Source organism: Rhea pennata, chromosome 6 (assembly GCF_028389875.1).
Source record: "Rhea pennata isolate bPtePen1 chromosome 6, bPtePen1.pri, whole genome shotgun sequence".
Classification (NCBI taxonomy): Eukaryota; Metazoa; Chordata; class Aves; order Rheiformes; family Rheidae; genus Rhea; species Rhea pennata.
The window spans coordinates 43775197-43791444 of NC_084668.1; the positions used below are offsets into that span (position 1 = coordinate 43775197).

General features: G+C 44.8%; 2 protein-coding genes across 3 annotated transcripts in view; one reads left to right on the forward strand and one right to left on the reverse strand.

The window, feature by feature from the left end:
• Positions 1-8711, forward strand: part of COL6A2 (collagen type VI alpha 2 chain) — a 34757-nt gene extending 26046 nt beyond the window's left edge. Inside the window, exon 28 of one of the 2 annotated variants that reach the window (XM_062579424.1) lies at positions 1061-2686. In XM_062579424.1, coding sequence (XP_062435408.1) covers positions 1061-1356 — 296 coding nt within the window. In that variant the 3' untranslated portion in view covers positions 1357-2686. Of the gene's footprint in view, positions 1-1060; positions 2687-7082 lie in introns of those variants that run through there. The other variant, XM_062579423.1, reaches the window with a different exon arrangement.
• Positions 8712-10941: 2230 nt separating this feature from the next.
• On the reverse strand, positions 10942-15282 carry LOC134142226 (proline-rich protein 13-like). The gene is made up of 4 exons (XM_062579066.1): positions 15213-15282; positions 13933-13969; positions 13308-13666; positions 10942-11493 (listed from the first exon to the last, which is right to left on the reverse strand). Exons 2-4 carry the CDS (start codon positions 13949-13951, stop codon positions 11452-11454), a joined length of 420 nt encoding a protein of 139 aa, XP_062435050.1. The 5' UTR covers positions 13952-13969; positions 15213-15282; the 3' UTR covers positions 10942-11451.
• Between the last annotated feature and the right edge of the window lie 966 nt (positions 15283-16248).

Sequence of the window (16248 nt, forward strand, 5' to 3'; positions counted from 1 at the left end):
ATACAAGCTCAGTAGAGTCAGGTGGAAACCAAGGTTCTTAGGATACTGAATTGTCACAGACGTCACACAGAAGCATTATACAGAACAGAGTATTAATTCTAATCAAAGTACAAAGGGCTAAGTGCCAGGCTAGGAGTCTATGTAATGCTTTCTCTTAGATGTCTTTCCAGCTCCCCAGCTGTATAGTATCACGTATACAGTTTGCATGTAACAGAGTTCAAAGCTGTTTGACAGCTGTTATCAACTAATCCCATATGCAGAAGAAGAGTTGGACCCTCTGGCCTTCTTTCTGAATACTGCTCTTCCTCCATCGTGAATATGCTAGACTAGTTGGAAGAGACTGGGCAGTTAGGTTTTTATGTAATTTTCTGAGGACTCTTGGTTGATGGGTGTGTGATGTCAGTAAGAATCCCTTATTTCCTCAACAAATGTGTTTCTGGTCACTAAATCACCAAATGCTGTTTATTCTCTCAGCTGTTATGAGAGACAGTTATCTAGTCCATAAGTTAATTCAATTAATTTCTCAAAAATAAGCAACTGATTGTCTTCTCTTATATAGTCTGTGTTTCCAATGCTCTTCAAGATTTAGTAATACCTAATTCCACAAGTCAGGTGCCCCAGGCAGAACACCTATGAGATATAAATAACTATTTTGCCCCCAACTTGTAGAAGTGCCATTTGCATTTCCTCTCATCTGGCCTTACTGAGGTAGATCTTTCCTTAATCACTGAAGAACGCTATCCTAGCTACCTTTAAGGGCTGTTCTGCAAGCCATTGGCAGTTTTTCCTTCACCCAGTTGTCTTTTGCTATAGCCCTTCTTGCAAAAGGCATGGGAGAGCTTTTACCGCAAGAGCCACATTCAGCTCTGGGACATGCATTCTAACAAGGCTGTTGAGACTTAGATCTTGAAATTTAGAGTTTTGTTTTGGACTTTACTTCTCTTTCCCTTGTTAATTCTGTCCACATCTGGTGCAGTGTGTATAGAAAATCTAGGTAGCATTCAGAGAGAGAGCCATTGCTAGAAACCCCTGAAAATATTCTTTTGACGCTCACTTACAGATGACAGGAACCCTGGGAACGTAAACCCACTTATTTTCCGCCCCATGGAAGAGGGAGTCAACATAGATTTCCCCAGCACCACACATTCGATCGCCCAGTTCCTAAACTCCACGCGGGAAACCCAGGACCCCAGCATGTACACCCAGCTGGTGGCCACTTTGGCCTATACCGCCGAAAAAGCCAAGTTTGCCACTGGAAATGAGCGGCAAGAGTGGATGGACCTGTTCATTGACACCTTCAAAATGGTGCACAGCGAGATTGTGGGGGACCCAGAAACTGTGCTAGGGCTTTGCTGACATCTCCATTATAGATCACATGAAATGGGTGGAGGCAGAGGCTGAGTGGAGACGGGAGAATCGTTTGGACCTGTAAACATCTTTCCTCAAGTGCCTACTTGGCAGAGAGGATGAGTACATCAATAGATGCTTTTAGTTTAGGGGAAACACAGGTAGTGAGGCAACTTGGTTATGCTCAGCCGGGTATGTGACACAGGAGGTGGATCTCTCCAGCTTGGTTGGCTGATGAGCATGATAGCTTTCTCCTTAGATTACAAGTGATGCTTTTGCTTTACCTACTGCTTTTCTGCAGAGGAACTTCCAGCCACTAGCAGGACAGCTGCTCTGCCTTGGTTTCTGAATCAGCCAAGCTGCTCCTCCTTTTACCTTCCCAATACTCCTCCTCTGTACTGGCAAGCTAGTCTGTCACAGGGTGAAATACTGTTGCACAATCCTCAGCCATACAGGAGCGCAAGGCTCCAAGGATGAGAGGAGGAAACTGCTGGCACACGTGACTGAGGGCAGGAGTGAGTCCTTTGCGGAAAGCCTAGTGATATGCTTTTCACGCACCTTCCTACATTATCTTTTTGCTGACTGCTTCTGAAGTGTCTTTTGTGTTCTCTTTCTGGGAACTGGGTCCTGTCCTCAGGTTGTGCAAACTATTTGTGTGGCAAGATTGACAAAGCAAGATGCATCTCCTTTGGCTGCAGTTAGCATTTCTATACAACTATTCAATAGATAGTTTGTGATATTAAATGGAAAGAGCACGTAGTAAAGAAGAGCATCCTGGGCTTTCCATCAAGAGTACCAAATCCTGAAGAATGCTTTTGTCAGAATATATGCAGTACGTGCTTTGTGTGCTTTTTATTCTGCTTGTATGTTTCCTGTGTTTTTTCTCTCTGTCTTAAATAGCAACATTTATCTATTCATAGCCAGGAGATAGAGACTTGTGGGACCAGGAAGTGCAAAGCAAAATCCATGGCTGCACGGTCATAACTGTGTGATATATTAAGATGTCTAAAAGTACATATTTAAACATGACATAAAATTCATAACCAGTTCTAGTCCTGATTCAGAAGACTATAGGCCTACCAGTTGTGCTGTGGGAATGTTTGCTTAGACAAGGAGTGATATGTTCATGAGTTCAGCTACCAATGGTTTTCTCAAAAAGTTAGGCAGGTGATTGCTATTTGTATTCTAAAATAACCATTGCCCTGTAAAGCTATAAAAAGAGAACACAAGTATTGAATGTACAGATGCAGGAGTGGAAGTATTTAGTGCCAGCAAGTAAATTTTGCAGCCTCTCTAATTGACATGGTATTATCGTAATAAAGTCTACTGAGCAAATGTACTATTTAATGGGCAAAATTGAGATGTACAGTCTTCAGATAATGTGTTTGGCCTATTATGAAGTCTATTTTCAGGTATGTAAAGTGGAGCCACTTACCAGACTGTAGTCAAGCTCAGAAATGAAAATTTGAATGAGGAATTTGCCTACTTTGAACAATATTACTAGGTTTTATTTCAACTTTCTTCCAACAACTGGGGCTTGCCAAACTAGGCTAGAGGTTGTCCAGCAACAGGCACTCAGAGGTGTTTGTGTCATTCAGCTCATGATCAAGCTAAATATATTACACAAAGACTATTTCTCTAAACATTTTAGCAGTTTTTTGCTCTTGGTCTGTGCAATACCAGGGAGTTCAGAGAATTCCGCTATTGGAATATAACGAGAAAAATATTCAAAGAACTCTTCTTAGCTTTAAATGGTTTGCTTACGGTTTTAGGCAAAGGTCTGGCAGAAGGGTAAGGAACTGTTTGTATCTGAATTCATATGCTAATATCTTCTTATAATCCACACACGGATGGTCTTTGCAAGGCCAAACTCCTTACTCTATTTTGATTTTTATCCTAAAATTAGTGTGTGATTTAGCCTGTTGTGGTGCATCTGAGAACTCAAAGTAATTAAGTTGTTCCAATCGTGATGCTAAAGAGGAGTCCTTGAGCATATGTATGACTGGAAGCCCAAAGGAGATGTTATTCTGAAAGGAACATCTTAGGGCTAACCTGTCTTGCTGGATGATATTGAAATTCAATCAATCTTTAGGAAAGTGAGTTCAGATGTCATCACACAGTGGCTGTTTATTCCATTTCTATTGGAAATATTTCCAAGCAAAGTACAAGCATTGGAACCAATCTTCTTTACCTCAAAAAAAAATCAATTAACCATGAAAAATATTTATGAGAGAATGTCTCTTTGCCTGAGCAGAATTTGCATTGACTCTTATTAGACAAAAGCAAGTGGATGTAATGGTTTGATAACATAATCCTGGTGAATCCCTCTGACCGAACCAGATAGATAGATAGATTTCAACACAGCAGTGTTTGCTTCACTGACATGGGAAAATCCTCAGGTAAAGGAAGAGCACACATTAGTGCTTGGGGGAGAAGAAACTTCCTACCTCTCAGATGACATGGGAGGAGGCTGTGAACTGGGAAGACCAGGAAAGGGCTGGGAGAGCAGTTCACTTGTTCATTATTTCTTTCATCTCTACTGTGAAATGCTAGAGCAAATACAAGTTACTTTGCTGTGAGAAAAAGCAGGAGCATTATGTGAATGGATGGGATTACCTTGCACATCATTGGCTTGATTACTAATTGCAAGAAAGTTGGTGGTATTTCTGCAGTGCTGCTTCCTTTGGACTGCCTTAGATGTTTCCTAGCATGGAGTTTGTGGTATGATGAGCTACAGGCATTCATGCCTTGCTATAAGCTGCATGAAAAGGGTTGGTATTCCAATTAAAAGTGCAATATGAAGAGATTATTTGGCCTAATTCATGGTGGTGCATCCAAGGGCTTATTTCATAGGATCATCTGCAGTCAAGAACGAAAATCTCAAGGCCGTTGGAAGGTGAAATGCTCTTTTGTCTTCCCTAAATTCTTCTCACTATTCGTAACAGGCATACTGAGCGTATTTTCTGTAGTATTGCCATATGCAGAGTTCTTACTGCACTTGTGTCAACATCCTCCAAAAAATGAGAATAAGGTACAACCAAAACATGATATAGAATGGGGCAAAACCCATGGTTTTGTTGCTGCTGCGCTGTCATTTACATTAATGTTCTCATGGGATAACTCATGTTTAAAGGAATTTAATCTATGACATGGCTTAAAGGCAGCCCTATCTATCTGGGAGGACAGAGCAGTAAGAGGAGTTTCTCTGAGGGGGGTAGTCACGCAGTAGTCATCTGTAGGGCAGCTCTGTGGAGAGCTAGCCTCGTATTATATTCTTGTTGAAGCTTCATAGAGTGTTGCTGCACTCTGAGTAGCAATCTGCTCATGTCTGTGTAACTAGGACCTCTTAAAGCTCACTTTAGGTCCTTTCTCGGGGGAGTTCTTGCTTGTAATCGCAATGACTGTGTATAGACAAGCCCTGGGGGAGAAAGACCTGTAACAGTACTTTGGCATGATATGGAGGCATCACTTCCACTCCTCTTTTGCAAGCCCTACTTAAATTTCAGATTATGTGGTTGAAAGGGGCATGCCTCTCCCCTTTCATGGCTACATGAAGCATACACAGAGCATGTAAGAGCCTGGAGTTCACTGGTGCAGGTACAGCCAAGGTAAAATATCCTTCTGGTAGCAGCACTTGTGTATTGATAAGTATGATATGAATGTACATTTAGACAAGCTTTTTCTAAGAAGGTCAGTCAGGTGAGTCACCTAAGAAGGTGAGTACATACCTATATTGCTTTAAAAGAATGGAGTATTAAATAGAATTTGAAAATATGAAGTTATACACAGCTTGTGGAGAAATATTCAGTGCTTCCAATTGGAGATGGCTTTCTGCTTGAATCAGAACTGACAGTCCAGAGGCCCATTGTTAGCAGTAAGTCAGTGTACAGTAAGCACTATTTGAGACATGGCATCATTATAGATATGTCTTGAAATATAGCCTAAGAGGAAATGCAAGACTGTAAAGTCAGTGAACATGAAACATAAATGCAACTATGGACCTTTGCCATGCCCAGCAAATTGGGGTGAACCACAAGGACTGGAAACTGCTGTATCAGGTATTATGTTTTATCATGGATAAAGTGGTGTCAAATAATCTGCAAGTACAACAGTATGTAATATCAGTGTTTCTGCTACATTCGGAGCACAGTCTCAGGCTGTTGAATTTATGTTGCACACTGGCTCAGTAGTCTCTAGAGTGTATATATCTATTTGGCTTAAAATATTTTACAAATTTGCCCTTCACTGAATGTTGACCACATAAGTAGAGATGGAAGTGGAGTCAAATTCTGTGTTCAGTCATGTGCAGTTACATGTGACTTTTTAAATGCGCTGCATACCTGCCAAGTTTTCTGTTGTGTATAGCTATACTTTCCTACTAAACAGACTTTCATTTTGTTCAGATCATATGAGGATTTACAAAACACTTTGCTTCAGCACCCCACAGTGTTGAATCCAGCTCCAGGTATAAGAGTATTCAGCACTGAGAAAGTACTTTGTCAGGTAGACGGATCTGTTCATAGGACTGTAATTCAACTTAATGTGAAACTCATATGATGAAAATTACCCTTTACTGGAAATGGATGTTCAGACTGAAGCTTCTCCAGAATCCTCTGTTACTTTCCAGTCGTGTAACACAACATGATTCTACTGCATTGTTTCACCTTATCCCTTTCAAGATTCAGTCTTAATAGAATTGCTTAACAGTGCATAGTATGGCTATTGCTCTGCTACCACCATGATGAAATACCTCAGAAAGTGGCCAGTCATAGCATGCACATCACGAGTGAATACTGCTGTTGTAATCATTTTCCTGGTTATTGCTTTCAGTGGAGAAGAAAACTTAAAAGAATGCTTATCCAAAAATGGAACAAAATCAAAAAATGCAGAAATTGAAATGTTTCTGACAGAAATAATGCAGGCAGAAGAACATCAGACACAACACAGCTGCTGCAAGGAGACAAAAGAAACAAAAGAATGATTTAAAACTAACATCTGAATCTAAATATTGTTTTCTTCTGCCTTTTTTTTTTTTTTTTTTTTTTTTTTTTTTTTGATGTTCATTCACTGCATATATTCATATGCCTGCATGCCTCCTTTGTGGACAAGTGCTGATCCAAAAGACTTAAGAACAGTTTCCTACCATGTTTTATTCAGCTATAGGTCTTTGTTACAAAAGCTGTTTCACTACATATAGATGCACCAAAAAGGATAGTCTTCTTTTTCAACCACATGACTTAACCTTTATAAGCTCTTCATGAATTAGTGATTACTGATGAAATGACTCTTGGCACAGTGTGAAATCAGCTTCCAATCAACAGATTTTTGCATGAAGAATTGCTCCAAGAGTAAACCACACTCTATATTTAACTGAGATGTTTGCAAATACCATCTGCCTTTAATCTCTAGCCATCCCATTACAGAAAGGGGCTGGGCTTTAGTATAAGAAGTGAATGTAACTCTAGGGATGAAATGCATAAAATGCACAGATCTATCTAATGTCTTGGATGCTTGTGGTGGTCTGTCATAGGCCTGAGAATGAGTGTCCATTAAAAGCCAGTGCCCAGGAGCTGAGGAAATGAAAAGCAAAGATCCTGTTACCAGCCACCAACAGCTGGTCCTTTAGGCAAAAATACACAGAGGCTGTTCCTGCCCACATGGCATGAAAGAAGCCTTCATCTTATCTTGTAGGCTTTGTTACACTCCCAACTGTTGTTTTTCTCTCTTTCCTGCAGAGCTTGCAGTGGCCCAGTGCACACAGCGTCCTGTTGATGTCGTCTTCTTGCTCGATGGCTCTGAAAGGATTGGGGAACAGAATTTCCGGAAGGCCCACAACTTTGTGGAGGAGGTAGCCCGACAGCTCACACTGGCCAGAAGCAACAATGACAACATGAATGCCCGGATTGCGCTTATGCAGTACGGCAGTGAGAAGGAGCAAGATGTGGTCTTCCCACTAACGTACAACCTGACTGAAATCTCCAATGCCCTAGCGCAGATCAAGTATCTGGATTCATCCTCCAACATTGGGTCAGCCATCATTCACGCCATCAACAACATTGTGCGCAGCCCTGGGGACACACAACGAGTTGCCCGGCGCAACGCTGAGCTCTCCTTCGTCTTCATCACTGATGGCATCACAGGAAGCCAGAACCTTGAGGAGGCCATTGACTCCATGAAGAAACAGGATGTCATGCCCACAGTAGTGGCTCTTGGGAGTGACGTAGACATGGATGTCTTGCTGAAGCTTGGCCTCGGGGACCGGTCAGCCATATTCCGGGAGAAGGACTATGCCAGCCTCTCCCAGCCCAGCTTCTTTGACAGGTTTATTAGGTGGATATGTTAATTGAAGGGAGTACACATGTCCTGCTCTCACCAATATACACATCCCAGATATTACTTGTTTTATTTTCTTCCCTTTTTGTACGGTTGTTAGCAACTCTGAGCTGGCCCAGAACGGTTTGTACACAGCTAACCTCTGGGTTCTCCTTTCTAGCCAAAATTCAGAGCTCTTATTTGATTTTCATGATGAAGTCATGTATCTTACATTTATGGTGCTAATTAAGATCAAAGCAGGATACAGAGCCATACGAAGTATTTTTGTAACGCTTTACACATACCAAGCCATTCCTTTGTGTATGTACTGTAATGTTAGGAGGGCTTACCAAAGAAACAGGAAACTTCTCTAGTTCAATAGAACAAACGATCATCTCTAATTTTTAGAAACTCTTGCTCTCCCTCACCTTCCTTGAGGAGTTTTATGCTCATGACATCCCCATTTTTTTAGCAAGCTCTTTTCCCAATCACTTCCCCATCCTTTTACTTCTCTCAGTTCTTCTACCCTGTGAGAGCACTCAGGGGTGACTTTATTGACAACTCACATGATTCTTGATATGGTCAGAAATGTGCCTTTTTTTTTTTTTTTTTTTTTTTTTTGCTTTGTCCTTGATTGCTTGTTCCTTTTTATTGAGGTATGATGGGATGAGGCAGCAGCCTAATCTAGAGGTTGTGCTACCTTCTACAGTTGTCTGCAGATGCTTTTTTCAGGGATCTATCAATCTCAAATTTCATACACCAACTTAAAGATTTTAATTTTCCTATGGGCCGTATTTCCCTTGCTTCCTTCTGTCATCCCTACCTTCACCAGAACCTGTTACACTACCTAAAATCCAGCTTCAGAGGACTAGCATGCCTCCCAACAACTCTCAGAATACCAGGCAGCATATGGAGTTGCCTCACCCTGTCATCCTAATGTGCTCAAAATAACCATGGTGCCTTATTCCAACCAGTATCTGCCAAGCACTACCCAGATTTGAACTTGGATTATGCTGTCTGCAGAAATCAACAAATAAACTCTTTTCACTCTATCCTGCAAAGCCTCTGTAGTTTTGTTTGTTTGCTTGATTTTAATGAGCTGCTGATTCTCCTGATGTTAAACTGGCTTGACTTTTCCTAGAGTTCATGGAACACCATTCTATAAATGAATACATCTCTACAGGACTCCGAGTGCAGCAGTTAGTCTGGCTCAGCCTGTAGCTCCAGCCTTGGGAATTCTCTTAGGAATGACCATGAAAAAGTAGAAGCTTTGCTCTTCCCAAGGACTGCAGCATTCAACCAGATCCCACCTCACTGCTGGTGTTCAGGAAACATTTATCTTCTGCCTTTTCTTTCAAATGGAACTCAAGGCCATTGATGCCTAAGATGAGCACCCCAACTCAGGGATTGCAGGGCACTGCTGAGGAGCAGAAGGAACCAAAGGAGCTGATTGGGCTGCTCCAGCTCTCCCCCACTGCCCACCATGCACAATCCCATTGTAGGCCTACTCTCCTGCTTCCCTGCTGCGCCGATCCTGACCATGACTTTCAGTATGACCAAGGTAGTGTCCTCATTCATGTTCTCCAGGCCCAAAGCTATGAATGAGAAGAGCACAGATGTTTTGCTCTGCCCTATGGTACTGGTTTCTCATCTCCTTAAGCAGTTTAGAGTCTAATCCTGCTCCCTAGCCCTCTGACCCCGTGCAGGGAAAACTCCACTCTTTTACTCACCCTTGGTATCTGGGCCATGCTCCTGACTACTGATGAGCTCCTGTAGGCTGGGCACCAAGGTGCACACCCCAAAGTGTGTGAGTAATGAAGTGAGACCACTAGTCATGGCAGCATAAAGACCAGCCAGAAATGTGAGAGATCCCTGAAGGCATTACAGGTGGTCAGAGCCTCGGCGACAGCTCTTTGGTCTTTTCTAGTCATGAACTGGGGAGGGGGAATTAGGGAATTAGTGATCATTCTGGCATGCTGTGACATCAGGACTTCAAGGACGTCGAAGGATGTGATTGTCTCTGTAGCATTGTCTTTCTTTGATTAGAAGTGTGAGAATGTTTCTTTTACTGTGAGGGAGCTCAATATTGCAGGTTGCACAGAGAGGTTGTAGAGTCTCCATCCTGGAGATAGTCAAACCCTGACTGGACATGATTCTGGGCAATCTGTGCTAGCTGACCCTGCTTGAGTAGGGGTGGGGAGGAGGCTGGATCAGGTGATCTCCAGACACCCCTTCCAACCTCAAACTATTCTTTGGGTCTGTGTGCCTTTCCCCACTGCAAAAGTGGTGTGGCATTTGAATCAAGCTTTCCCCATATCTTCTTCAGTTCCTCTTTCATCCAACATTTGTGTGCCTAGAGCATGGGAAGCTGGTCAGGGGAATACCCAAAGAACAGGGCATTTCTGTAAGGTAGAATGCAGGGTTGTGGAGGTGGCATGGAGAGGAGAGGTTAGGCAGGATATGAGTTTTGTGTAGGGTGTCCCTCAGGCAAGAGTTGCAAAGGCACCTGCAGCATGGATGCAAGGAGGCACTCCCAGCACAAGCCTGGGCCAGTGCATGCATTGCTGTGGGAAACTGAGAAACTGTTGCTATAACTGAGAAACAGTGTGCCTATAGGTTCACTACTGTGTTTCTTTGTTCCTTTGAAAAGGAGACCTATAAGGGAAGCTTCTTGAGAAGTTACAGGATGAAACATGACAGCATCTAGTTGCAAGCCATGATGAGTGGGTAACCAAAGACACTCACCTCCCTTCCAGGTATGGGGTCTACTGCCCCAACACACACACATGCACACACATGCACATTCAGTCAGCAGTGCCACAAAGATCTCACACATAGAAGTTAGTTCCTGAAAACACAGGCCAGCAAAAGGCATAGGCCATACCTAGACAGCCCATTGAGCTGACAAGAGCCTCTGATAGCTTGGCTGAGAGCCATGTAGTATGGAGTGCAGGGTGTGCTAACATTAAATCTTTGTGAGACTGGCTGCATATCTTTTTTGGAAATTCACTCTGATGTGGTGAGCTGCTCATGTTTGTGCCACTGGGTCTAACAATCAGACCTTGGTGACAACAGAGGCCTCTCCATAACAGGATTAGAAAGGCTCTTCTCGAGCTACAACAGTGGCCAAAGTAGATAAATACACCAGTAACTCTAGCAGCTCTGCATCAAAACCATGGTAGCAGCACTGACAGGCTTTTCACTTCTGCCAGCTATACACCGAGCATGCATGCCACAGTCCTGTAATCATGGCTCAGACGCCTAGGAAAGAGACCACACTACTTTTTTTCTATTTCAAATATCCAAATTTTTATCCTGTCAATCTGTACAGTTCAGCAAGGGGAGGGCCCCCAAATTCCCCAGTCAACCCTCCTTCCACAGATAGAAAGATTTAAAGAGCTCTAACAAGTGCTGGGATCCATTTTAGTAGTTAGCATTATCATACAGTGATAATCACACACAGAACAGCAACTGCAAATCATCACATGGTATTCCTTGCACTGTTGCCTGCATTCTTCATGGATCATTTTTAGTGAAGAGCAGAGTTATGAGAATGACTCTCATCCAGGCAAGGGCTCTCTCCAAAGACAGGAAGAAATTGCTGGTTGTGTTCTTGCAGTGATTCCAGACTTCAGAATTTACAAAATAAAAACAAAAAAAATCACTCAACAGGCAAAATCCAGTTTGCAGAGAAAGGCAAAAGGAACAAACTGATAGTCCTCATGGGACATTCATCTTCATGTTTTGTTTTTTTCTGTTGATTCATTGCCAGACAGGTAGGACCTGTCTTCTTTAGTCAGAATCAGAACTGCTGCTTGAGCTGCTTGAGGAGTGCTGGAGGAGGAAGAGAGTAAATGATTTTAGGATAGCATGGAAATGCCCCTCATTCATGCCATTTATAATAGGTGTTAATGATCCTACATCTTTAGATATTTGCCCTGGGTACCCGGCTGTTTATTGTTTGGCTCTTACCAATCCACCCAATGCAGTATATACAATAAATACAGCTGCTGGCAGGACCTGTTGCAAGTGTCTCTGGTAACACTAAGCTGACAGCACAAGTTCAACAGCAAGAGCTGTCCCAGTGCAGGGGCCATAAAGGGGTCAGGTGTCTTCCCAGTGCCAGAGCCAACCTGGGTCATGATTGAGTCTGTGGCGTACACATCTGGTGCAATGCAGGCAACACAAATCTCTGACTGCATTCAGAGCTGGCTAACTCACCTTTCTCCAAATATCTTTGCACTCTAGCAAAAGTCGTGTACTCAGGTTTGCACACTGGCTTAACTGTAAGCCTGTAATTAGCAATGTTAATATCACGCTGAGAGCAAGCCTATGTGTGATTTATCACAACATCAAGGCCTCAGACAATAAATTTCAGTGTCTTGGCAGGGCTACCTTGGCATTAAGATGAAACGGCTACTAATAAAATGATCACAACATTTATTCTGATACTGTTAGAGTTTCCTGGCCTTCAACCACATTATACAGTTGGAAACCACAATGTTTTCTGCCACAATGTTTGGAGAATATAATTGCAGGCACATAGTGGGGGAGGAGGCTGAGAAGGAGGAGGGGTTATTTTAAAAGGATGTTAAGGCTCATTAAATTCCAGAAGAGTTCTGCTTTCTGTCAGTGAGGGCAAATGTCAAGGCAGATAACTTTCCAAGCTGTTAAATGTCAAGAGGAGCTCATGGTTTGCTTTGCTTGCAAAATGCTTGTCTGGTGGTGGTACTGGAGTTTTTGTTTAGCAGGGTTTTTGTTCCTTACTCAAACCTACTCCAGATGGTGCCAGTCACTAAGAAGGCATTTTCTGTAGGCCTCCCAGAAGCATTTGGGAGGATCTTCCCTCCACAGGGATTTGGTGTTTACATCACATTTCCTCTCTGCGGGTACAAGACTAGATTGTTCTTTAGATGCTTGACAGGATATGTGTAGATACATATGTTTTTTAATCTGTACAGCTGTAAACAAAGTGTACCTTCTGCCAGCTCCTCATTGTAGTGAAGCCCCCATTCTATGAACACTTGAGTACTTCATGTACTCTGTAGCAAGTGTATTTAATGCTACAATCTGATTATGAAAAACTGGCACCATTTACATTCTCTCTTAGATGCAGAAGTAGTCCATGGACAATTCTTAAGCAAATTCCTTACCAGCCTTTAAAAGGCAAAAAACAACTCTCTGAAGGCTGAGGAATGAAAACAAAGAAAAGTTTTCAATGTCTATTGAAATTACTACATTTTTGGAGAAAAGCATACACTTAAAAATCCTCAAAAATGAAAATCCTCAAAAAAGGAAAAAGAAATTTTCTGGGCAATAAAATCACTAGCTCCACAGCAGTGATTCTAAAGAGGGAACTGAACTGCTTTTGTGGTGAAGGGCACTGAGCCTTACAAAGACATGACCCACTGGTAAGCAGAAGGAAGTCCTGAGATTCAGTACACCTGATGTGTGTGTCAGGGCTCCTCTAGTATATTGAGCTGCATCAGACCTAATATTTGAAATGACTTCAAGAAATGATGTAGCTGATGTTTCAGTACATCACCACAACATCTCTAGCCCAGAGAAGCCTGCCTAGAGAGCTACAGCATGTGTGGGGTGACCATAGGATTGTCAGAAAAGATCAGAGCAGGACTCTTTCTCCTTACCTTGCCTCCATGGTGCTTATGGCTGGACTTTGAGTGTTTCTTCTTGTGCTTCTTATGATGCTTCTGATGGCAGTTAGTTGGGCACGGTGGGCACACCTGCACTCCTGGTGGGGGGTGCCCATGGGGGTGATGCCCTGGATGGTGGGGCCTGTGGGGGTGATGTCCAGGAGGGCAGGGGCCAGGTGGAGGGGGACCACAGGGGTAGCTACCTGGGTGTCCCATGGGATGGGCTGCAGGGGGGGCAGATGGTGCTGGAGGGTAGCCAGGATAGGGACCTGGTGGCGTGTAGGACCCAGGGCATGTTGCCGGGGCAGGTGGGCAAATTTGCACTTGTGGTGGTGGTACTCCTCCGGGTGTTCCTGGAAAGAAGAGAGTATATGTTTGCAAACATTGCCAGACCCCATAGCTCCCCGCACAGCTGATGCCTGCAGGGAGCTTGTGTACCCCTGCACGTAAAGGATGTGCCCCAGCTTAACCCCCCTCTCATCACAAACAATGTCCCATCACCCTTTGGTAGCAAAGTAATCCCTTTGGGTGTCAGTGGAGATCGCACCAAACCACTCTCCAGTCTGCAAAGACCAGGCAATGCCCATGGCTCTCCCCAGGCCATGCTGAGCCCCCTCACCTTGGTTGGGGTTCCACATCCTCCTGCAGCCTCCAAGCTGGAAGGGAAGGACAAATGAAGAGGTTAACGGCTACTCTTGTAACCCAAGGCTGCACTTCAGGATATCCCATGAGAACCCTTCCCTCACTTGAGCAGCCGTGGTTCCCTTCACTCTCAGACCCTCTACAAGTGTGTGGGTTGGGCAACACAAGCCTCTTGCCTTGCACACTTGTACTGGCCTTCGTGCCACAGCAAGGGCACAGCCACGCCATGTACTGCCCCCTGAAAGGCTGCAGGGCCTGGAAAGTTTAAAGAGCACTGCAGTCCAAAGGTGGAATGTGGCTCTTTTAGCTGCACTTTAGTCTTTGGACTTGGCCATACCAATCACCATTAGATTCTCCTTAGCCCAGCTGGGCACCGACCCAGCCCTGAATTCATCATCCTTTGACCTAGGTGGCCCCAGCTGTGCAAACAGGTCTGACATCTAGCTCCAGTGTGTTCCATAGCATTGCTGCACCTAGCTCCCCACGTAAATATCCTTGTCCACACTGTACTTCTAACCACAGGTATGTCATCATGCTGTGAGCAGCCAGGACCTGGCTTGTCTGCCCCAAATATCTATCCCCAAGCACAAAGACAATATTCATCTCCCCAGGGATCTCACTCTACCACAGATCCTCACAGCTGCTCTGTCCCTCTCAGTGTCAGCCCTGTCCCCCAGCAACAACTACCTTGGCTCTGTGTAACCTGCAAAGCCTGGGCAGATGGCTTCAACTGAAAGGAGTTAAAGGAAATAGTAAACCAGCTCAGGTCCAAAGGATGTCCTCTGCACAGGCTGTGAGCAAGTTTGTGTGCTCAGCCTCTGACTGCATACACACCATGGGGCCAGGGGCACAGCATCCCAGCCCAGCCCATCCACAGGATCAGTGCACCCTGGTTGACAGGTACCTGTGCTCCCACTGCTCCAGATGCTCCCGACTGCCCCCCAGCTCTGCTATGTACCGCTCCCTCATGAGCCGCCTTAACTTACCAAAATTGCAGAAAAACAACACAGCAAAGGCAGCTGCAGCAAGCACTCTGCAGTCAGCTACTGAGTCAGGGGCTGTCTTCAACTTGCCTTGGCTCGGGGTCTGCTAGACACAGCAGGGTCCTAACAGAGGGTCCTGCCCCCCCACCCCCACCCCTGCATGGCTGCAATGTGGCTTTCTTGTGACAATGCATAGCCCCAACACACACACACACACACACACAACCCCAAAACACTTGCCAGCCCCACTGGCTATAAATGCAGACATTCAAACCTCCGCTTTAGTCAGAAGAGAGGACCTGCACCTCTTCCAGCAGCAGCTCTGATCACTGTCTCTAGCACGGCTCTCCCTGGGGTGGTAGGACCAGCACTCTGGCACCCTTTAAATAGGTGGGCCCTGCCTGAGGGCAGGGCTGACACCCTAAAGCACTGAAACTGGCTTTACCACTCCCTGCTCCCCTCTGCTTTCACCGTCACCTTGGACACATACAGAAATGTAAACACACCGCACCCAGCCCAGGCACAAAGGTCTGCTAGGACTGATAAAAATGTGGGAGCAAGGGTGGAGATTTTCAGCACCTGGCATCAGCTGGTGGGGTGAGTCAGGCGTCCCTGCCGTGAACCATGGTCTGTGCCCCAGGCACCAACATAAAATCCCAGGAGGGGATAGACATGGGGAAGGGATGAGCTCCCTGTCCATGGGCGCTGCAGGGCATCCAAGGTCAGCCAAATGCCTGGGTGTCAGAGTGAGAACAGACAGAGGTGTTGCTGCCACCTCCCCCCCCTTCACCCTACAAGAAGCTCTACCAAGATGTCCCTGCATTTCAGTCCAGCTCCTGGGGACAAATGCCCTGGAGCTGGGACAGCCCAGGTGAGAGGCAGAGGGGACTGTGCGAGGCACCCTCTCACCTTGGATGGGCAGTCAGAGATTGCTGGTGATGCCTCCCCTCTTACTGCCAGAGAAATGAGGATCAGGGGAGGCAGGGGCTCCCCTGGAGCAGGTCATGGTGCTACAATGGTGTGAGGGTAGGTGAGGAAATATCTGCCATTAGATCTAACGATGCAGATGGCTGTAGTCTGTGGGGCAGATGAAGACATGAGGAAAGGTTGGGTGCCTGATGCTCGTCTCATTTTCTCCAGGCAGGTGGGGCAGCATTTTCCCCATGCTGTCCCTGTGGTGTGCCCCCATTTACACAACCCAATGGTGTCCTGTGTTTGGTATCACTCCTTTCCCTAGGGCAGTGAGCAACGCAAATATGCTTGTCATGCACAATAAAAAAAGACACTCTGCAGCAAGTGACTCAGGGAGA

Bases quoted from the DNA above. Each gene is read 5' to 3' on its own strand.
- LOC134142226 (XM_062579066.1), bottom strand. The intron at 11,494-13,307 runs GTAAGGAGAAAG...TTCCTCCTCCAG, and splicing joins ATAAGCACCATGGAGGCAAG to CACTCCTCAAGCAGCTCAAG.